The 24,781-nt window shown below is 32.6% G+C and overlaps 1 protein-coding gene across 1 annotated transcript in view; it reads left to right on the plus strand.

The window, feature by feature from the left end:
• LOC144842691 (aprataxin-like) overlaps nt 1–24,781 on the plus strand; it is a 33,424-nt gene that overhangs the window by 771 nt on the left and 7,872 nt on the right. Inside the window, exons 2-3 of the mRNA XM_078699221.1 lie at nt 4,700–4,866; nt 20,924–21,042. Coding sequence (XP_078555347.1) covers nt 4,711–4,866; nt 20,924–21,042 — 275 coding nt within the window. The 5' untranslated portion in view covers nt 4,700–4,710. The remainder of the gene's footprint in view (nt 1–4,699; nt 4,867–20,923; nt 21,043–24,781) is intronic.

Genomic DNA, 24,781 nt, shown 5'->3' on the forward strand with positions numbered 1-24,781 from the left:
GAGGCCGAATTTTGTAGGCAGTCGGTTGAGGCATAGCTATAAATGGTGTCGCGGGGTGCAGAGCGATGCTACCCACTTCACGCCCAAGATCGGCCGCGTTTGGCCTAGGCTGGGACGATGGCACAGTTTATGTGCGAGAGAAGCATTTTTTGGAGATGAATTGTAATAATTGCCAAATATATTGTCCACAACTGTATTTTTATTTATTTTTAAAAAAATTAATGGTGGGGGACGTGTTCTTTTCCCTGTTTGGACCCTCTCTATTTTGTGTGCTTCAGGCCTACAAAGTTATTTCATTGTAATGTAAGGGGAATTTTACAACGATCTGCCACAACTGTAGTATAGTACTGTACATACATTACAAGATACAAAAACAATTGTTAATTTTTTTTATTCATAGAAATATTTAATGAATTAAAGAAATTATATAGTTGTCAAAAAAGTAAAAGTATTAAATATTATTTTAAAAAATTCATAATCATAATTTGTTGTTTTGTGGGGAAACCCACTTTTATTAGCTCAACTTTCAATATTACGGACGGGATTAGAATGCAATAAAAAGACTGAAAAATTCTAACTTCAAAGTTGTTTATACACAATTAAATAATGATATGGAATAAAAATACACTCAATCAATTACGAATGTATGGTTTAGCCTTCTTAAATACAAGGAAAATTCTATAATTATTTTGATTTCTTAATGTATTACAAAAGAAGCCAATTCTCATATTACTAATACTGGTTATTTCCTTTCACTTAAAAGTGATCCATGAGGTGTGTGAAAATAGTGATTTTATTTGTAATCACATACTGCTCCTTTTCAACAATTAAAACTATAAATTATTATTACTAATATATATTAATTGTCCATCAGTTCTGGCCTTTGTATTTAATTCTTGTCTAAAATGTCACTGTGCACTCAATTCATCCATCTTCTCAATAGTAATACAGTATGATGACAGACTTTCTTATATCTTTCTGAAATAGGGAAAAATATATTATTAAATTAATAGTCACTTTTTGAACTGTTAGTGTTACATAATCATTTGATTACTTATTATAGTATTTTAAAATACTACAGTATATATTTTTAAATTCAAAACAAAAGTCAATATACTATTTGTAATAAAATGTGTGAAAACCTAGATAGTTCAGTTCAGAAATATGGCAATACAAATAATAATAATTAAGGACAAAATAAATATGGGGATCAAATTTATAATTATAATTTATATTTATAATTATTATTTTTAAAAAAACCAATATCATCATCAATGTTTTGGTTTAGAATAGTTAGTGTAGGCCTACCTATGCTTTTATTGTTTTTTAGGCCCCTATAACATTTTTTTATTTCATTACATTTAATTATTTCTGTTAATGTTATTACTGTATTAATAAAACGCCTAATTCTAAAAATTCCCGAACAGCTTTTAGCTTTTTTCTTAATCTTATGATTATTCCATCCATCCATTGAGGCCTTGTTTGATCCATCTTCAAGCCGCCAATATCATTCATCCTCCCAGACTTTTTTTGTATAATATTATAGGCCTAGCTAGGCCTAGTTCGGCATTAAAATATGCCTAGACCTACGCCTACTACTATCTAGGCCCTAGATCGGATTGCACAGAAACGCCCGCCTAAACTACCTTTATCCAACAATTTAATAATTTTGTTAATGTTTACTAACAAAAAAATATATATTCTAAAAACTTACCACTACAATTTACCCGATACAACACGAGAAAATGTCCCGAACAAACACTCAACACGTCACACGTGGATGTGGTTCAATGGTTTTTTATACACTTCCGGGGTATGTGATCGCGTAACTTGCTTGCCGGAATGGCTGCCCATGGAATTTCACTCATGCGCAGTGTATAAGAGATAGGACTTCCATATCTTGCGCCACTTCGTGGCGCTATAGTATCTTTGATTAGCAGATCCCCTCTATGATTTTGACTTTCTAATTTGATCACCCATTAGGCTTTAGCTCTATTCTATATCCTACAATGCCTTTCAAAATTGTTACACGCATATTGGATAAACAGGAGATTCTTGTGTTATAAGTTCTTTGATATAAGGTGTCAGATGAAATCGGTCGCAATAAAATCAACATCCGGTATTTTGTATGGAGCGCCGCTAGATACGCTTTTTATCATATGGTCACAAAAATTAATGTATCTATGATTTTGCTCTTCCATCATCCAATCTACATGATAGATGGATGAAGCTAATATTCTATTAACCATGTTTTTCCTTTATATTTATAATAATGTAAACACTAATTTGTTCTTGAGCTATGGAGAATTAATTTTTTCAGAAATAAAAAATGAATGAATGAATGAATATTAGTTACGTTTGATATCGATCGCGTTTTATTGTGGTCGCGCTAATTTGTACAGTATGGCCCATGGGGCGCCCCAGATCTTCGTGTTTCGCGGTTTTTTACGAAATCCGGTAGATAGGTTAATTATTGGTATATACTATAAATATGGAAACTATATTCGGTCTGGACCGTCAATATTTTACTATTTGAAAGTAACCAATCTGGTTATGAACGACTGTCAAAATGGTACCTGTGGAAATAACATATACCGCGCATCACAGTAATGCGTAGAGGGATGGCTTGGCGCATTGTGTATCGGTCGCACGCTAGCTATGCCGCCGAAGCATTACAAAGGTTTTTGTGGATTGGCATGCTTGTTTGTTATCTGAATAAAAAATAATGGAGTCATTTTCAATATGGAGTCTTTAATTTTATTATTGTATATGTATACCCTAATTGTTTTGGTGTTTCACTGTAAGTGACCGAGTTTCACGCAGCAAACTTGTTTAGAAATGGTATGGATATTATCATCAGTTTACTAGGCTTACTATACTAGGCTAGCCTAGGCCTAGTCGTAAAACGGCTCCGGACCAACTTTAGGCCTGGTGGTTAATCAGGCCTAGTGTCTTTACTATGTGGATTTTGGCGAAACATTGATGTAAGACTTATAATTTATAAAATGTAATACATTTTTCGATAGTGATAACTTGTTTTTATAGGCCTATCGGTGCCGTGTAAGTAACTTTTTTGTTGTTTGTTGATCTCACCGGGACGATATTTTCATATTGTGATGTCTTGCACAAAATCGTGAATATCTCAACTTTCTTGCGCGAAACTACGAAAAACTAAAAAAGTGAGTTACTTTTATTTTCATATTACGATTTACATATTGCGATTTGAAAATCGTTCTTGGTACCATTGTAAAGCTAAAATCTTTATGATTATTTTAGTCTAAATTACATATAAAGCTTTAATAAAAACATCGAATTGGGCTAAAAACACTGGCGGTGGCAGTTTCTAACTGGAAAAACCTCTGGCAGTCACTTTTACGTAATTGTATATATAATACATATATTCTCTATATATTAATTACAGTACATGTAAATAGGTAAATTATTATATGCCTAATAATAATATAATATTTAAAGTGTTTAGAAATGGCCATTTTGAAAAGACACAGTCCTTCTCTTTCTCTGAGACCTGTGAAAAAAAAATTAATGATTGATAATAAATATTAATTAACCAAATAAAAAATATCCACATCAATAGTCCAGTTCCTAAAAAATATCAATTAAATCTATATAAACGAAGAAAATGTATATCCCGCTAGCATGCATCCCGCTCCATACAAAATAGCGTGACTGATTTCAAACGCAACCGATATCATCAAAAGTATAGCTCTAGCGGCGCGCCATACAAAATACCGGAAGTTGGCTTTATCGCAACCGATTTCAGACGCGACCGATTTCATCGTAAACCATATATAATATGATTATGAAGTTGGTTCATACTTTTGGTACTGATTTTAACCACCTGATGTGACCCTGTTTATTAATTAAATTGAGTTAGATAATTAGTTATTGACAATTAAAACGAATTTAGGTTCAACGATTTGCCCCAAATAGGGGTGTTTTCCGATCGTTTTGATTGGCGGATGCGAATCACCCGCAGCAATTGACAATTAAAACGAATTTAGGTTCAACGATTTGCCCCAAATAGGGGTGTTTTCCGATCGTTTGATTGGCGGATGCGAATCACCCGCAGCGGCGGAATGTTTTTTCTCGCGCGTGTACAGTACCATGAACTGACATGGTCTTCTCTGATCGTTTACTACACAAAGTTAGAGCAATGAATTTGTCCAAATTCCGTTAAGTAAACAACTTTATATATTTTATAAGCATTTAATAACATGTTTTATTGATATTTCCAATGGTGATATATAAAATAAATGACTAAAAAACGTAATTATATGTAATTATTTTTGCCAAAAATGGCGTAGTTAATAGAATTGTCAACTGAGGCCGCAAATTGTTTTACTTCTTTCGTGGCTAAAAACGATCATTTTTGGCGATGTTTTAGACCCTCAGATTTTCGTAATTCTTTCTTTATTGTAATATTAATACAACATACTAACAGATAATGTTTAATTTGGTTTTAATTTTGCATCGTTATCCCTATAAGACAACATGACTATGCAATCCTAGAACATATATTGATCAGGTGTATGTACAGGTAACGACACTAATTTTGTCGGCAAATTGGCAATTCCCGCCCCCCCCCCCCCCCCCACGACTTCAAAATCCTGGATACGCCACTGGTTATGGCCACCCTTATGACCACCATTAGGTATCTCAACTTTCTTTTCTTCATTAGGATAGAAGAGTATGTCCAAGATTAAGAGGAAACATGAGGATGAAGGTCAATCAAAACCATATAAAAAAAAACATTGGAGTCTTGGTTTACTTGACTCAATGACAGACCCAGATCTGATAGTTGAAGAAGATGACTTGGTGACAGTTATCAAAGACAAATATCCAAAGGTATGGTACTGTAGTATATGTTGCAATTACAGTAGTGGTGAAGGTATCGGTTTTGATTAAGTCCAGGGAAAAATTAATGGTATGGGTTTTTAGGTTGTATATGCAATGCATACAAAACATGTATCATTTGTTTTATCCACACCTCCTATTCTGGGGTAAAATTGTATTCAATTATTCTGCTGCTCCTCTTGAAATATTGTCGAATGTTAGGCCTTGAAGGCAGTGCCCCCATTTTAAACATGGAGTAGAACAGTTATAGGCTGCGCTCACTCAGTAAACAACATCGCATGGCAACAACTGAAACTGAACGCTCATTACAAATCTTAATTATCACCATCATCACTTTTACAATACGGCTATAACTAATACCGCATAATTAATTGCAAGAACAAAGTAAGTCGTATGTTATGATATGAAATATGAAACACAAATTTGTATTCTAATTGAAAATGGTATGATGTGGATCTTCCCTGAAAACATTGTTTGTTCACCCTTCAACCGTCAATCTGTATACATGATGGCAACATCTGAAGAAAACAGGAGGTGGTGTTTTTTAGGTCAACAGCACCCTCTATTTCAAATTTTTTATTCATCCTGCGTGGGGTAATTTCATCAAGAACTGAAAAATACATTTTCAAAAATACATAGTAATAATTAATTAAAAAATACACAAATCACATTTAAAACCTTTATTTAACAGTCTAATCAATACTGGTTGCAACAAAAGAATTTAGTTTTTATTTTGTCCTACACATAGGTTTGAAATCATGAAATACAGTAGGGCATGTTCCGGTGTTTTTAATATATATTTACATTTAGCTAAAATTTGTTTGTCACAGAAAGATGAAATATTTCGCAATTAGCATCCGGTAATTTTCAAACATACATTTACAATTTTCACTAGCCCAGATCGATCTTTAATGGGTAAATTGGAGAACCAACCTAACCCTTTTTTTTATTAACATATCAGTATTTAATCCCCAGCTGAGATTGTCTTCAAATATAGTACCAAGGTACTTATAAGAACTAGAAAGCCACTCCGAGAGTGTATACCTCCGCCTACTGTAAAATTCTCCTACACAAGATTTCTCCGGGAAAATATATATATATTTGTGTGTGTCTTAATGCTGTTTGTGATTTAGGCTAATTTCACTACAAGCATGCGTATGCAAGCTAGTTTGGTGTAATGGTTATGTAACAAGCCTTTCAATTAACAATAGCTTCAGTTGACTAACAATAGAACAGCAACGCGAAAATCAAACGAGTGAATTTGAAAAGAAATAGGATTTTTAAACTACTCGCATAAAAAAACGTGCACATTAAATCAAATTATGTTTTAAAATTACAAATCACAAATTATAACTCTTGCCTCTTGTACAAAAAAGTTCTTGAGAAAATGCAATTTCAGTTTGTTACTTCAAGACTGCTCGCCGGCTTTTGAAAAATTCTGTCCTATCTTTTAACACTAGCAGGTCTGAAAAGTATACTAAAAAGTGGTCCAGAATTGGGACCATGGTCCCAAATGGTCCCAAAATTTAATGGAATGGTCCTTGAACACATATCTATCTGTACATTCATTTTGGTAAAGATCTTGTAATTACTTTTTGAGTAATCCTGCTAACAAACAAACAGACAAACAAACAAACAGACAAACAAACAGACAAACAAACTAGCCTTCGCGCATAGCGCGATACTTGGCCAAATCAAAATTGGCCTCCTGACATTGACCCAACTTTCACCAAAATGTGTGTCTTATGCTGTGATTTAGGCTAATTTCACTACAATCATGTGTATACGAGTTTGGTGTACAGGTTATGTAACCAGCCTTTCAACGAACAATAGCTTCAGTCGGCTAACAATAGAACAGCACGCGAAAAAAACACACGGCGAATTTGAAAAGAAATAGGTTTTGTAAACTACTCGCATCAAAAAACCTGTACATTAAATCTAATTATGTTTCAAAATTACAAATCACAAATTATAACACTTGCCTCTTGTACAAAAATGAAGTTTTTTGGACAAGTAGTTCTCGAGAAAATGCAATTTTAGTTTACTTGTTAATTTAAGACTGCTCACCGGCTTTTGATAATTCTGTCCTATCTTTTAACACTAGCAGGTCTGAAAATAATTTTTAAAAGTGGTCCAGAATTGGGACCGTGGTCCAGATTTTAACCAAAATTGGGCAGTGTCGTCCTTGTACCAGGTGACATGTATGGTAGTAATTTGGAGTCATTCGAATCAAAACTGTGAGCGCTAGAGTGATGACAAACAAACAAACAAACCAAACAGATCAACATACTTGGCCAATTTTCAATTTGGCCAAGTAATAAATAAACAGACAAACAAACTAGCCTTCGCGCATAGTGCGATACTTGGCCAAATCAAAATTGGCCTCCTGACCTTGACCCGATTTTCACCAAAAGTGTGTGTCTTAATGCTGTGTGATTTAGGCTAATTTCACTACAATCATGTGTATGCGAATTTGGTGTAAAGGTTATGTGACCAGCCTTTCAACTAACAATAGCTTCAGTCGACTAACAATAGAATAGCAACACGAAAAACACACGGGTGAATTTGATAAGAAATAGGTTTTTTAAACTACTCGCATCAAAAAACCTGTATATTAAATCTAATTATGTTTTAAAATTTACAAATCACAAATAATAACTCTTCCCTCTTGTACAAAAATGAAGGCAGGCACACCCCACTAGAATATGTAATTTGTCAATACGTAGCTACAAACGATCACCACTCAATTGCTATTCGAGCCCACAATTACGACTGTCGTGGGTCCATTAAATTCCACAGTATGGCCATTATTATACGGCGAAAATGTCTTCAATCATGAGGCAAACACACACTTGTATACTTACTGTAGTTATCAGTTAACGCATCAATGCGTAACAGTAGAGAACATTCAACCAATCAAAGACCAGGTCTTTTCTATCGTAACTCAAGCGAGACATTACAAAGGGCTAGACATTTTCGTGGCGTTACCTGCGCCAAGAGGTTGTTTTTATTCCTGTATACTTATTTTTTAGTTTAGCTATGAACAGCCTATGCCACATGTATCATATCTCACTTGGTCATGATGATCCATTATTCAGGGATAGTTCTATTTTAAGGGATAGGGACCTGATAATGTACGATGGTTTATACACATGCACAAATTGATGTCTTGTATACATTTACTCTTTGTATGTCTACCAGCAAGAAACAAAGTCTTACTAATTAATACCAAACTTATTATAATACTTTAACAATAAGTATTGTTTATGGATTTGCAGCGTTCACTACGATAATAAATAACAATAATGAACATTAGGATACACTTTGAACATTCAATGATTTGTCCTAAATAGTGCTAAATATTAAATAATGGCAGTGAAAAATGAGGAATTTAGCAGTGCTTAACAAGGTTATGCGACTGTGACTCCTTCTGATAATACTCAATATTATCAGAATCAAACGGCTCACTCTTATTGGTCAAATTATACTTTGAGAACAGAATACACGACTTATTCACTTGATGAATTTGAAGTCCCTTACAACATGTTTGCTGCAAACACAGTCTAACTTCGACGAGTTGGTACTGCTAAGTATTTTAGGTCCTGTAATACTGCTCGGTGGCTTCAACTTCACAAATTTTCCATTTGAATCGAAATTTCAAGCTGTTGGTTAAAAAATACAAAATACTACTTCAGTATATACAATTTTTTATTTTGTTTCATACGCATCCAACAGCGTGTAACTCGCCAATTACAGGATGGGTTCGGTCTATTGTGTGTTCTTTGAACGAGTGTGCATGAGCATATTAGTGTTATTTTATTGGTAAAAATTCAATCATTGAGTGATCGATCGAGCACAATGTAATTCAGTATTTTGTTTACGCTCCTGGAAATATTTTTGTTGTTGCTAGAGTTGAGCTAATATATTTGTAAACACGAATTCAGACATCCGATATGAAGCTATGTATTTGAAGAAAATCCGCATTTTCTTACCTGATGGTCAAGGTCTGATATTAATCTGCGAAAAAGCTACTTTAACCACATGGTTTTAAATAAGGTGTGAAAATAAAAGGATTGTGCAAGAAGCTACAAGAATTTGTATAAATTCCTACTACAAACCAGACGTCTGTATTGAAGGCTGATGGCAGGGGGAAAATCAAGATACGAGAAGAGGTCACTACTAAAGCAAGAACTTTAGGCTATTGGATGAGAAACAGTAGGCGCATGCACACTTATTTTAAAAGGATACAAATAGACCGAGTGGACCAAAAACATTCTAACTTTAAAGTGCATTTACGTTGGTTCAGTGGGGCATAATATGATGTTCAGTATTTTGTAAATATTACTTAGGTCGTTAAAAAGATATTCGGGTGTCTACACAAGAGGTGTCCGTTTACAGCCTACAAAATGCACTGATTAAATAGGGATTGGGATCTTTAGATAAGTGACGTCATACTTTCTGAATAGTTCATCGAAAAATCAACAAGCCTTACTTTGAAACGGCACGTCTCTTGCGGCTTTCATTTTAGCTTCATTTAATGCACGATCATATAGCTGCAACATGGCCAATTTCGCAATAAATTTTCCACCTGTATTTCCAATCCGCAATACATTGAAAGCTGATGTTATGTTTTCAAAATCTGTAAATCCTACACTGCACTGATTTCTCCATCTCTCCACAGCGTAATTGTCTTCTTACTGTCATCAAATGTAACTGCAAGAAATGTCCATTCCAAAGGCAAAAGCATGTGCGCTCTTGTTAAAAGTACATCATCTTTTCAATTTGAGCCTTGGAAACAGGGTTTTCTGTACAGTCTTGTTCAGTATCACCCGTAGAGATTGTAATTCTGCTACCTTCCAATTCCCCTCCATCATACGCTGAAAAATAATTTACCAAAAGACATATGTAGGCCTATTAAAATTCTGTATTGTTTTCGTAATTATTAATATTATTCACGCAACGGCCTACCGAACTGTATCGTCTAATTTCGAAAGTAAACTCGAGAGTGTACATAATCTTAGCCACATTTTTATATCATAAGCCTATAATAAACTGTGTGTGTGTTATTAACTTGTATTTATTTAATTTAACTTAATTGGTAAAAAATATTGTTAAGAGCAAAATGCTTAGATTAGTTTCATTATTACTAATGGATCTATTTCCAAATCTGATACAGTAATGTAATGAATGCCTCTCGAAAACTTAATCACGCGTTAAATAAGGGGTGGTCCTAAGTTGTTTTTGTTAATATGTTAAGCTAAAACATACTGTTAGTTACTCCATTTATGATAGTCACTTTCGTTATAATGTATTCTTTGCCCAAATCTATTTGAATCCATTCATCGTCTGTATTAGCTAGAAGGAGAAGAAGGCATAACATAAATAACATGAAACAATCCAGTAATATTGTATAAGTGACTATAGTTATTGTAGTCATATAATAGACAAGTCAACTTTTAATATACAAGTGTATCGAAAAACAATACTATTTTACCGCTCTGCAAAAATGGTAGTATGCGTCGGAATAAAATGCATTTAACCATGATAAAAATATAGTTGCGGTACACCATGTGTATTAGTTCTGAAAAGAACTGTTGAGTTTCTAGAAGTTTTGATCAATATGCCTTGATCGTCCTCAGGAGTGAGAATGGAGAAAGTCCAGGAAACTTGGAATATAAGTGGAAAGGGTGGGACTGGTGTGAAAGCCAGAAACAATGGCAAGTTCACACCGTGGGAGGGATTGAAACTAGCTATAGCAGAGCATTGTTTCTCATGAACAATAGTGAATGGAAACTTTGCTATAGAAGAGCATTGTTCCTGATAGGTGTGAAAAGCAAGGTGAGACAAGCTAAAAACAATAGCATTGTCTCAAGTTAGGTGTGGACTGGTCAAACATAGACCATGTGTCCAGACAGGGTTGTGAAATGTAAACTGGCCAGAAACTATGGCATGGTTTACTGTCGATGAAGATTCTTGTTGAATAAAGATAGCCAAATGTCACTAATAACAAATCCAATATCTTGATGAACAGTGTTGTGTTTGTAGATTTCAATAGCTTCCCTGGTTCGTCTGGAATGGCAAGAAGGAACGGTAGCAATTAGTTCAGCATCTTTCCAATTAACTTGGTGTTGTCGTTTGTGAGAATGCATAACTATTGATGATTTGTCTTGCTCTCCTCTTCTGGCATGGCCTTGATGTTCTTTGAGCCTGGTTTGAAGGTCGCGTCCAGTTTCCCCAATGTATACCTTTCCACATTCACATGGGATACAGTATACACCAGGTTAGCTGTGTTTAGATGGTTTGTACACTGTGACAACATGTTGACTGCACTATGAAATACTTTTATGTCGGCGTTTTCTAGTACTCGCTAGATACGATGAGAAAGCTGTCCCAAATATGGTAAACATACAGACTTTCTGAACTCTGCAGGATCGCTGTTGTTGGTTGACGTCTACACATCGAAGCCAAAGTTTGGTCGCTTGTTGGCGGAGTAGAGTGCTAGATGTTCGAGCTCCTCCAGAAAGATGTTGGCAATGACCGGAAATAAAGGAGATCCCATAGCCGTGCCTTCAGTTTGTTCAAAGTATTAGCAGTCAAAAAGACCAAAAGATAAGTAAACAAAAGTGCAGTGATTACAGTACTAATCATTATATTTTCGATATAATAAGGTGTATAATAATATCATTAACTGATTTACTTGTTTATTGAAACAGCGACGTATTACGACCTATCCGTGAAAAGTTGCTGTTTCAATAAAAAGTGTAGTTATAGGTTATACTTTTTAAAATTAAATTGAAGTTGGGTAGCCGAGTGGTTAAGACACTTGACTGTTGTAGCCTACAGAGAGACCCGGGTTTAATTCTGAAAACTCACAGTCTATCAGCTGTAAATGAGTACCTGTAAATGAGTATCTGGTTGAAAATGGTTGAAATACTAGGGAGGATAAGGTGTGGAAAGGGACTGGCTACCCAACCACTTAATGACCAGGCTTAGTATAAAATGAGCTCCTAACAGGTCATTCTCTACGTTCAGAAATAAATACAGGACCTTAAATTATTAATAAACCAACGATAAAAGAAGCTGTGTAAACTGGGATATATCTAACATTTAAACAACTTATACCAGATGACCAAACAAAATACAATTTGTTTATTATACTAGGGCCAATTATAAATACAATTTTCTCTTTGTTAAAGTGATTTAACTTTTTAATTTCGCTGAGATTCATAGAAAAAAAACAAGAAAATATATTACGTATAGGCATATAATAATTCTAAAATTTAAACACATAAAGTGTAGTTAATACTTCTTTACCTGTTTTAAAACATTGTGCAAACTTTCCCGACTTCATCATCGTCATCTCCGTTTGTAAGTATGTTAGGATCAAAACCTAGAGGATATGACCTCGCAGTGACAGTTTTATTGTATGACAAATTTGCTGAAAAACAGATAAAAATGTTGTCTTTTAAAATTGTTTATAGTCGGTAGTAGTAGTAAAACTATTTGTGTATGGATCAAACAAGGGATAGACAATAATAACAAAATATTAAAACAATTGCATTAAACAATCTTTATTAAAAGGGAAAACAAGTTTTATTTAAAAATATCCGATTTTTTTATTAACAATTTGTAAGCCTACAGTATATAAAAAGGTTTTTAAACAAAAACTTGAAAAACATAAAATAATTATTTTATATTATATTGAAATACTGAAACTACATCACATCTGAAAAAAAACTATCTTGTCTACTACAAAGTACAAAAAAAAACTTTTCACATTCGTTCATTAACTATTGTTAAAAATTGAAAGTTGTTTTGAACATCATCACAATTTACACCATTTTTAAACCAACAGACTACACAAATGTTATAATTTATGCATTACAGTATTTGTCTCAAAATGGAAAAAAAAATTAACTTACCTGAATGGACTTTAAAGAAACTTGAAATAAAACAGCAGACTAGAAACACATTGAAATACATCTTTACACAGGATCTCAATAATTGGAATACTGTGAGTGAGATAACTAGTCTAGATAAAAAATACGAGAATTCATCGCGTACAGTAGTTATATTATCTTTTTAATTCTCATTAAATCAATATATACGTGTGTAATAATAAAATACTCACATTATTTTCCATTTTTGTTGTCAAAATTATCATGTCAAAATATATGAATAGACATGGAAACATAATAAGAGAGAATAATTACAAAGTTTACAAAGCTTTAACCTGTATTAACCTGTACACTTTCTCTCATAAATAAGGCTAAAAGATGCAATGTCACTCTTTAGATGTAAAACTTAATTTAAATTCAACATAAATTAAAAGAAAAAAAGCAATATCTTTTTCTACAAACGAGAGTTTGTAGACAAAAACTGTTGTATACCACAGAAATTCAATTTCAAATAGTATTCGAACTTACATCTGTTTCGACTATTAATCAATTATTCAGATTCCATAATTTAGTTAAATGTTTCTGCTATAGCATTTAATGTTGGTTAAGACAAACACAACCGCCAGCAGGTTTTTCTCTCAGCGTTTCTATTACTGCAGTTTCGAATTCTGCTTCTGTTTTGTAGTGTGCGGCATTGTAATTCATGGCCAGAAGGGATCCCAAATTAGTAAAAATAAAAATACATAACAATAGCCTTAAAAGGTGTTGCACGTTCAGTGCATGGCTAAATAAACGATTTAATCATTTATAATTGTTCAGTAAAAATTGTTTCATTTAAAATAGAATACTACAGTGCGAAAAAGTGCCCATTGTGTTTGCTAATAGTTACATATGTTACACTGATCTAAATAACCTATTTTACTTACGACTGTTTTTGGTTACTGGAATTATATAGTGGATTTTTTCATAGTTTCGGTATCATGCATAACTTTAGCGAGGACTGGAAGAGGTGTTGAACAACACCACATACAATAGTTAGTCCGAACAAAAAAATAATGTTTACCCTCAACCTTATCAGGACCATAACTCTTATTTACATTTAATTTCCGTAAAAACGTTTTTATGTGATTTTTTTCAATATTAATCTTTCTATTTGTATTATTTTTAATATTATTTTGTGGAACTTGGTCTCGTCTTATTTCATTTAACACTCAATTTTCAAATCTGGAATAAAAATTGCCAAGCGCATCGGGTAACAAGTTATCAGTTACATTATCAATATGTATTTCTTGATTAACTCTATATTTAGAATGTATAGAAGCCATATTTTTTATACCTTGCCAAGCATTTCTTAAGCTCCCATTTCCAAAGGTTGCTTCTATTTCACTATCACTTCCCTGTTCATTAATTTATTTTCATAATTAGTTCCGGTTAAAAATAAACACTTCTTTTTGTTGATAATTTCCTTAAGTTTTTTAGTGATCCATGGCTCTATCTATTATCGAGAGGTAAGGAGTACAGTGTGTGACATCACAATCGGTATCGCGTGGTGGCTATATGTGAGAGGAATCCCCTTTCTGTTGTGAAAAAATTATGACCGCAGATGGCTTAAATATCGTAAATTTGCTTGTTTGTAAGTCTTTTTGTTAGCCTATATTTTAACACTTTAACTGCCAAGCACAGAGATCTCCATGTTTCGTGGTTTCTTACGAAATCTGGTAGATAGATTAATTTAATATTACTATATACTACAAATGTGGACACTATATTCTGTCTGGACTGTAAATATTTTACTGTTAGAAAGTAAATAATCTGGTTACATACTGTATGACTGTCAAAACGATACCTGTCAAAACAACATACCCCGCACATCAGAGCAGTGATAGCTTGGCGCATTGTGTTTCGGCTTTGACGTAAGATTTATGATTTATAAATGTAATACATTTTTAGGTAGTGGTAACTTGTTTTTATAGGCCTATTGATGTCGTGTAAGTAATGTTTATTTTGTTTGTTGATCTCACCGTGTTAATATTTTCATATTTCCTTCAAAATAGGCAAGTTAATTTCAAAATAAGGTTTTTCTGAATATTTGTTATAATGAAAGCGTGAGAAATAGCCACGTATGCGTGAGGCATACAAAATTGGCCCTCATGTGTGAGAGTTGGCATAGCCACGTATGCGTGAGGCATACAAAATTGGCCCTCATGTGTGAGAGTTGGCAGACTGTGTACACGTATGCGTGAGGCATACAAAATTGGCCCTCATGTGTGAGAGTTGGCATAGCCACGTATGCGTGAGGCATACAAAATTGGCCCTCATGTGTGAGAGTTGGCAGACTGTGTACACGTATGCGTGAGGCATACAAAATTGGCCCTCATGTGTGAGAGTTGGCATAGCCACGTATGCGTGAGGCATACAAAATTGGCCCTCATGTGTGAGAGTTGGCAGACTGTGTACACGTATGCGTGAGGCATACAAAATTGGCCCTCATGTGTGAGAGTTGGCATAGCCACGTATGCGTGAGGCATACAAAATTGGCCCTCATGTGTGAGAGTTGGCAGACTGTGTACATGTATGCGTGAGGCATACAAAATTGGCCCTCATGTGTGAGAGTTGGCAGACTGTGTACATGTATGTGTGAGGCATACAAAATTGGCCCTCATTTGTGAGAGTTGGCAGAGCCACGTATGCGTGAGGCATACAAAATTGGCCCTCATGTGTGAGAGTTGGCAGACTGTGTACATGTATGTGTGAGGCATACAAAATTGGCCCTCATGTGTGAGAGTTGGCAGAGCCACGTATGCGTGAGGCATACAAAATTAGCCCTCATGTGTGAGAGTAGCCACGTATGCGTGAAGCATACAAAATTGGCCCTCATGTGTGAGAGTTGGCAGACCATGTACACTGTTCTAAGGTGGAACCTCCACAAAAAGATATGGGGGGTGGGGGATATAACTGTAGGGTTAAACAAAGTCCTGGACAATTTTTCTAGAAACTACAAAAAACGTTGCTCGACTTTTTGATGCAAGATTTTAAATTATTCTTTCTTCATTAAATGATGTTTTTTTTATTTAATAATTTAAGAAATAATAATTTATTATTGATCAATTATTTTAATTTAACAATCAATATTACCGTAAACATTTTGTGCAACGTAAAAACGTCTGAATTGCTCTATTAAATCACAAAACATGGCCTATCTAGTATTAAATATAACTGTTTTGAGGATGTATATTTTGATTGGATTCAGTTTTCCTTCTGTAGTAGATTTAGCTTATCTGTCAATTAAATCCGCAATCAAACAATCAACTTTTGTTATGTGGTCTACTGATGTTCAGAACAAAAATATAATCTTAAACTAAACTAAACATTTTCCGGGGCAGGGGTGTTACCACCTAAAGTCGTAGTGACCCACATACCCCAACATTCCAGTAAACAACATTTCTAATTTCCAAGAACCTTTGTTGTACAGCCGCCGACAAATGTACCTACTAATCAATTCTTCATCTATACACACCAGGGAAGCTGCCCTGATACACACACACATCGCCAAAACTATTTATCATAGAGGAAGGATTTGACCATTATTCAATGATAAATGTCTACATTGACAGCCAGACTACTGTCTACATACATCTCATAGACTCTCTTCTCCCAGAGGTGCTTTAGGGGTTTGAGCATGCCCAGTCCGAGTTTTCAAATATCCATTTTTTCAGCCGTAGTAAGTATAAGCTTCCACTTGATACAGTTTCCTAATACTTTCATCATCTTGAATATAACGGCCTAAGGCTCATCAGTTTTCCTGATTGTGCAGAAACTGTAAATGTAGTTAAAAAGGTCTACTACTAATGAGAGTTCAAATGAGTGCTTAATTATTGATTGGGAGATCTTCTGGCTGCCCTGCTTTTTGTCTGTTTAACTCCATACTTCAGTAGATTTTTTACCATCATTTTTTAAAAATCTATTTGCATGTATGCTGCCCTCTTTAGCAATAAAGCTTAACTTTATTTATAGATTTACTACTAGACGCAATGTCCCCCGGAACCACCGGTAGGTGGCGTTGTACACGACTATAGCTTTAATGGAACACTCTAATTACTTTCGTAGCGGAAAATCGGGGAATGACCTAAAATGCCGCAGCCAACATTTTGACATTGTATCGCATGGAACGCCTTTACAATGGTTTCAAGAGGGTTGGAAACTCTGAAAAACATACGAAACAGTACATACTGTATCTGAGCCAAAATATGAATTTTATGATTTTATTTAAAAGAGCTGTGACGTCACAAAGAACGTCATCTTCGTCATGTCTTCGGAAGCATTAGGATGCTCGGAAATGTCAAACAAAGTTCAAGAAAAGACGTCAACCCTGTTCTGATTGGTTGGTTAAAATGCTTACGTATAATGTATGTTTTATTCATTCATATACAAAGTAGGCTTGTATTGACGCTATATCGATTCTCTACTTGACATTTTTTTAAAAATATTTTTTTTTAGTTTGAGAGAGATTATTTAGAGGGTTAGGTTTTAAATATTTAGGACGAGTTTTATTATTTATGTTTTTCATCAAGACAAGTTCTTAAGTTGATAAAACAGCCGTCAGACAGATAGATGCACTATTAGACTAAACAACACCGATGCCACATCATGACCAATGTGAGTGCAGATACTATCCCAACATTCACTTCCAACATCAAAATCAGTAGGTGAGAGGATGCATCCAGAATCCTTTGTCAACTACAGTCATTCTCCAAGCACAGGAACATAAAACAAAAGTATGTGCAACATCAAAACAGTTCAAGACATGTACCAGTAGATTGAAATCCCTTCACCATGCCTTCAACAAACACTGCATGTAGCCAAAGTAATTGTACCTGGTCATTTTGCTAACACCTTCATATTTTAATTGTTGTGCAGCAGCAATTAAAATATATCTATAAATGTACAGGTAGCTCATTTCATCTTGCCAGACGCAACACATGGCATCTAGTTCCGAAAATCTAGGTAAATGACTACTGATACATCTATTCAAGTGTAAAAATAATTCTTTAAAACAATAAGACTGTATAAATTGCCGCCAGAACACCATATACACTGATTTATATAATTAATTGCAATGAAATTAATTTCTTATAAATTTCAAGCACTTTTATATACAAGGATCATACAGAATACTTTCCAGCATTGATAAGCTCTACACCCTGTAATGCAGGCATGGCAGTGTGTGTTGTGACTAGCGTATTGAATGGTCGACTGCTGCAGCCATATTCTGTGGTCCTCACTACATATTTGAACTGTGATAACATTTAGTAAGGATTATTCTGTTTTGCAGTTGTTTTTGTGCCAAAATTAAAAATAGATTTTTTGGACTAACTTTGTTATTCTTGTATTTTTTTTCCGACCACTCCTTCAGCCGCCATCTTGAAACTCAAAATGGCTAACATTTCAAACCAAAAGGTCAACATGTAATTTCACAAAATAGTGTACTGTTTGTTATCATTGGAAAGGTTTTTTTTTATTCTGGATACAGTTTTACCAATGTCTGTTCAAATTTTTTTATTTTCCATTTATATATTTTATATCTATTAATGAACCTAAGTACAGTACTGGATTACACTTAACTTACCCCGCTCTCCCCTACAATTAGTTGTACTTTGAATTTGCATTTTTTGTTGGGCAATATGCATGTAGGTTTGGAAAAAAAATACTGTTCTTTTATTCTTTACTATAAAATACCACTGCCATTTTTACCTAGGATAATTGTTTTTTATTTGTTTGATAAACCTATTTTCATGTTTGCTGCCCTCTTTGGCAATAAAATTCAATCCATCTGTAGTACTAATCATGTGACTACCAATACATACGTGTACAGCATTTAGTCTTAAACTATGAGGTTCAAAATATAAAAATGTTTTATCTATCAACATTAAAATATTATATTGGAATTAATTTTTTTTTTTTTATTTCGGCAAATACAAACATAAACAGACAACAATATAAATAGCTTGGTTGCGCTGATTAGGCATGTCACTCCAAAAAAGTTAAAATGTACAAAAATAAAAACAATGAACAAATAAATTGATATGGTTCAAAAATAATTTTTTTAAATATCTTTAAAATGGATCCAACTTTTGCATAGAAATGAGAATTTATTTGTAATTGATGTATTTTTCACAGTAAATCAAAACTTTCAAGTTAATGAAATTAGCTGTTTTTATTTGAAAACCACTGGAAATGTATTAATATATACATTTCTGAGAAAAGGCCATCACATACAAAATAATTTTCATAACACTAAAGTACTTTTCAGAACTCAACATAATTTAATTAAATTTACTTAAATATAGGAGAAAACAGATCATAAAACTAACAGTAACACTAACTAACTAACTTTGATTTGATGTATTAGAATTTTTAGGCCCTATATCTGTAGGCTTATTTCAATATAAAAATATTTTATATTATTTTTATATTCAAATATGTTGATGTAGGCTACAAAGACTGTGTAACTTTATTACTTGTATAACATTTGTACAGGATAACATTAAGCTAATCATCATCATTTGGTTTAGAGTATAGTCAGTAATATTGCCTAAGGTGGTAGGGTGACATCTTCAAATTATGAATGTAAAGGCATCAAGCCATGAATACTGTTCTAACTGTTCAAAGGGCAGAGTAAAGGAATATGATCTTTGTATTGATAAAAGATAAACCTTGTTTAAATAATAATAACTTACCTATCTATCTGTACACAGATGAGTCAGTCCATTTATTGCATAACATAGTAATACTGTTTTTAAAGCATACCTGTTAATGTTTTGTTCATCTTTCTTATTTTTTATTTGAACACTTTTAATAAAACAATATTATTTCATTATTATATTACCTTGTATAATGTTTTACTTTTATTTTACTAAATTAATTTAAATGTCATTTAAAAATTATTATATTCAAATATTTTTTTTTATACATATCATATATTAATTTAAGCCTATATTTTGATAACAAATAATTAAGATGTGCATATACTACTCTACTGCTAAATTGAATATTATTCTGTAAGCAAGTAACAAACCCAGTTGCAGAATTTTCAAATTAACTATACTAACCAGTAGCTAACACTATTGGAATGCAACCTTTAAGGTTATGTGCAAACACTCATGCCTTGATCTAAGTACCATGATACAGCTGATCAACTTTTGTACACACTTTTAGGTTATATTGCAATTACATAGTCCATCTAATGGCAAGATAATAACTTTTCAGATGTCAAATGCACTAGAGAATTTCTTGAATATAAGAAAGTCAGCTGGGCTACTTTGCAAAACCCAGATGTAAAGGCTTTTAAGCCAGGCTGGCATTTATTACATCTGCTCAATGTAGTACAACTCCCAGGCAGGAGCTTTATGTACTGCTAGGCTTCATAAACCAATCTACTTTCAATTTTATTTATCAATAATAATACATATGTTCAAGTTATGAATGTTAAAAAAAATATATATTTTTATAAACATTTTGTTGATGACTGGTTGAATGATCTGTATTAATAAATGCATTTTGTGTATCTCCTTTTAAATTTCCATGTTTTATTATTATGTTTATATTTATATTCAATTGTATTTGTATCGAACCAGAGTTTAGTGATAACACTTTTTGCTTTGCCCATGTTAAACTTGACACGCCCTCGTCAATAATGCTTATTGTGTTGAATTTAAATAAATATGAAATTTATGGTTATTCAGACTATTAATTATTTCTTTTTACACTTGAATTGCAGGGTGTTGAGTGAATCAACTGAGAATGTAAAACGTTTAACAGGAAATTAAATATCTTTGCCACATAATTAATAATCAATAAAAACTACTGCTTTAACATGTTCTTATTTATGTGTTCATAATAATTAATTTTAATTAATATTTTTATAGTAAATACTATTTTTTAAACAGAATTTAATTATTATTTGTGATCAAAATGACCTCACTTTAATTAACTCTTCAAAGTTTGTGCTGTTGACATACTGAATGACTGATATTTAATAGAATTTAGGCAAGGGATAACTGGGTCATGGTCATACATTGCTTGGTCATTTTACATTAATGCACTGTTTTTGTTTTGTTATTGCTATAAAATATCTAATTTTATTTTTTAAGGCAAAGTTTCATTACCTTGTGCTTCCTAAAGAAAACATAACCAATTTGAAGAGACTAAACACAAGCAACATTGAATTACTGAAACACATTCACATATGCGGAGAAAAAATCATAAAAAAGTAAGCAACTTTGCACTTCTATCTAACTCTTTTATTAAATTTTATGCATTTTAATCAAGATTGATCTATCATGTTGCGATGAACAAGAGTGCACTCCAAGAGTGCATACAGTACTTCCTCCTAAAATTCCCCTACATAAAATGTCTCCCAAAAATATTTATTTTTTATTTCTTTTAATGCTGTGTGTGATTAGGCTAATTTCAGTACAACCTTGTGAATGTGAGTTTGGTGTAAAAATGAGTATGTATCTGAGGATCTTTTTTTTTCATCGTTAGTATTATTTTTTATCAAACACACTCTAGAGTACCTAGATTGATGCTACAACTTGGATAGGGACAGTTTTTGGTTTATATACTGTACAGTTGTTGACATAACAAGTACAACTTGTCGATCATTCGTTCAGATGTAATTATTATTACTATATTAGACCACTCTTATTATAGGCCATTGTCTCGGCAACAAAAAATTATGATTTGATGATTGGATTTTTCTGAAACTCCTTTCCTATTGGAATATCGCTGTAGGCCTATTTATTTTTAGGCTTCATATGTTTTGTTGTTCTTTTGCATGTGTATTATATTAGAATATAATTCTAGAAAGTACACACTGGTAAAGATGTTGCATAGACATTCTTGGATTTTCTTGAATTCTTTCATTTATTTCTATATTTTTCATTATTTCTATACAGTTTTCTTTTCCTTTAAATGAAAATTTATTATCCAGTAATCAATAGATTTCACGTTAATTGTAAAATTGAAAGCAATGCTCCAATTTTATTGTTAATTGCTTTCTTCTTTATGTACTGCCAATTATTGATTTTTCTTTCATCTAATGTTTTTGTACTACAATGATTTTTAATGTATAACTATAACTATATTGATTTAAATTGTATATGGAGAATTTTAAGAAAATAATTCCAACAACATTTAGTAATGTGGATAAAGGGCCATAAATAAATTAATAATTTATATACAAAAGATTTCACTTTTTGTCATAACAAATTTGAATTCAATTTCCAAACTAGAAAGCCACTCCGAGAGTGCATACATCTGCCTACTGTAAAATTTTCATACATAAGATTTCTCTGGAAATATATATGCTGTGTGTGATTTAGGCTAATTTCACTACATGCATGTGTATGCAAGTTTGGTGTAAAAAGGTTTATGTAACCAGCCTCTCAACTAACAATATAGTTTCAGTTGACCAACAATAGAACAGGAACGGCAAAAACAAACGGGTGAATTTGAAAAGAAATAGGTTTTTTAAAACTACTCGTATAAAAAAACCTGTACATTAAAGCAAATTATGTTTTAAAATTACAAATCACACATTATAACTCTTGCCTTTTTGGACAAGGAGTTCTCGGGAAAATGCAATTTCAGTTTACTTGTTACTTTAAGACTGCTCGCCGGCTTTTGAAAATTCTGTCCTATCTTTCTGAGGTCTGAAAATAATAATAAAAAGTTGTCCAGAATTGGGGCCGTGGTCCGGATTGCCTCCAAAATTTAATGGAGTGGTCCTTGACCACATATCTATCTGTATTTTCATTTTGGTAAAGATCTTGCAATAACTTTTGAGTAATCCTGCAAACAAACCAACAAGCAAACAGACTCATGCGATCGATTACATAATAATATAAATATAATAAAATAATAATAAAACACGCATTTGTACAATAGTAGTTAAGTTAATATAAATCAAAAAGCAAATTACTTATTTTAAAAACAACACAGTTTGTTCTCTTCATTTGACAATGCATGCAACAAACAATTTTCAGAAAAATAATTTCTGTTTAGCAATACACAGATATATATATATATAGTTAAATCTGTCATCCCCACCACCAAAAAAATATCTTCAAATCAGATCTTATGCTTGAAAATTTCTCAAGGTTGACAGTTATAGTAGATAGTAGAAGAGATAATCATAATGTAATCAACATGTCAGTAAAGTGTGTGCATTATTAAATTCTGACAGAGATTAAATAATATTTGAACTATTTGCAGATGAATACCTGTTGATCTTGAAAATACTGTAGTACAGAGATAATAATCTATTACAAATCACTTTACATTATGGATAGATAAAACTTAAACCATCCAACTGATCCATATTGATAAACTTTGAAGAAACTGGGTGACTTAATTTAGAACTATAAAAGAAAAATGATATTCTTTGAAACAAGTTTAGGATAGTTTTGTAAGATCATGTTTGTATATCGTATCGATCGTATATTTATTTAATATTTAAAAACATATTTATACAGGATAAAAACATATATCAGGTATAGAAATTGCATCATATGGTCCTATTTTTTTAGAGCAATAGATTACAAAACATTCATAGAAAGACATTAAAACTTACTAATAAAACTCTACTCAATACAAAGAAATATAGTGCGAGAGTGAAAATTAAAGGTATACATAAAATGTAATTTTTCAAAACAAGGATTTCTACAAATATACTAGCAATATATAGTCTAAAAAGAAAATTTTAAAAAGAAATATTTCTTACAAAAAACGCCGCTCGCTTTGATGTAACAGTTTTAAAGATATATTGTCCCCCTGTTTTTGAATGTGTCATTTTAATGTCACATAATAGTTATTCACGTTAAACCAAAAACTGGATCGAAAAAATGAATTATTTACCTGAAAAAATGTAATTTAAAGCAAAAAATACTTAAATTGTCTGTCAGACAATGGTTTTTGGTTAACATTTAAGGTTTCTCTTACCTTTTTATAATTGAAATAATTATTTTCTTTTCTTTTTTTTACAGAAGTGAATAACTTTATTAAAACTGCAAAATTACCTACTTAAAGTCTGATTGTATTAATCTTCATTTTTCATGTTTTTGGGGACAATACATCTTAAATTATTGTTCTTTCTTCAGAAATGATGATTTAATATCAATTATTTCTGTTTAAAAATCAGTAGTAAACATTTTGTGTAACGTAAATATATAGTCTGGCCTACTGTACAGAACAAAAATAAACTAAACTATAGTAGTGTACTGTGAGTAGATAGTAGTTCACTTAACCACATAAAAATAGAAAAAAGTATCCTACTTTAAATTTATTTAATTCAAATCACTCAAAGCAAATAATACCACCAAGGTTGATTTTACAGATTATTGTCTACATGCATCTCAATAATACTGTATTAGCAACAAATGTTTTCATATACTCTTTTCTCCAGACATGCTTTGTAATGTAATTTGTAATTTGAGCACGACCCTTCCGAGTTTACAAAATTCCAAAACTGTCAGCCTCTAGAACTATAGCTCCACTTGATATAGCTTCTGAATGAGTATTCCTCTGGGAATACTGTATAGCTGGCTAAAGCCGCAGTGCGAAAAAAAATACAATTTATAAATATATATTATAAAACACCTGATTGTATTCTTGGAATTTGATTGGTTAATTACACATCACATGTCATTTAGAATTAGCCCTACCTAATGGAATAGTGATATCTAAAGCCGGTTTTCCACTTGGCAAATTTATGAGTTTTAAGAAGGCTCTTAAAACGTGACATCGACTGTACATCATTAATGTGGTCTGGAAGAGAATTCCAAAATGATGTTGCATGAGAGAGAGCATGGTGAAAGGGAGTGTGATAAGTGAGACCATCATCAATGTACTGTATCTCTGTGTTAGGCCAAGGCAGGATTTATATGTAAGCATCAATATCTTAAATGAGACGCACTCTTTCTACGTTTACATAAACATACTAGCTGCGC

The sequence above is a fragment of the Antedon bifida genome, chromosome 5, assembly GCF_963402885.1.
Source record: "Antedon bifida chromosome 5, ecAntBifi1.1, whole genome shotgun sequence".
NCBI classification, from domain to species: domain Eukaryota; kingdom Metazoa; phylum Echinodermata; class Crinoidea; order Comatulida; family Antedonidae; genus Antedon; species Antedon bifida.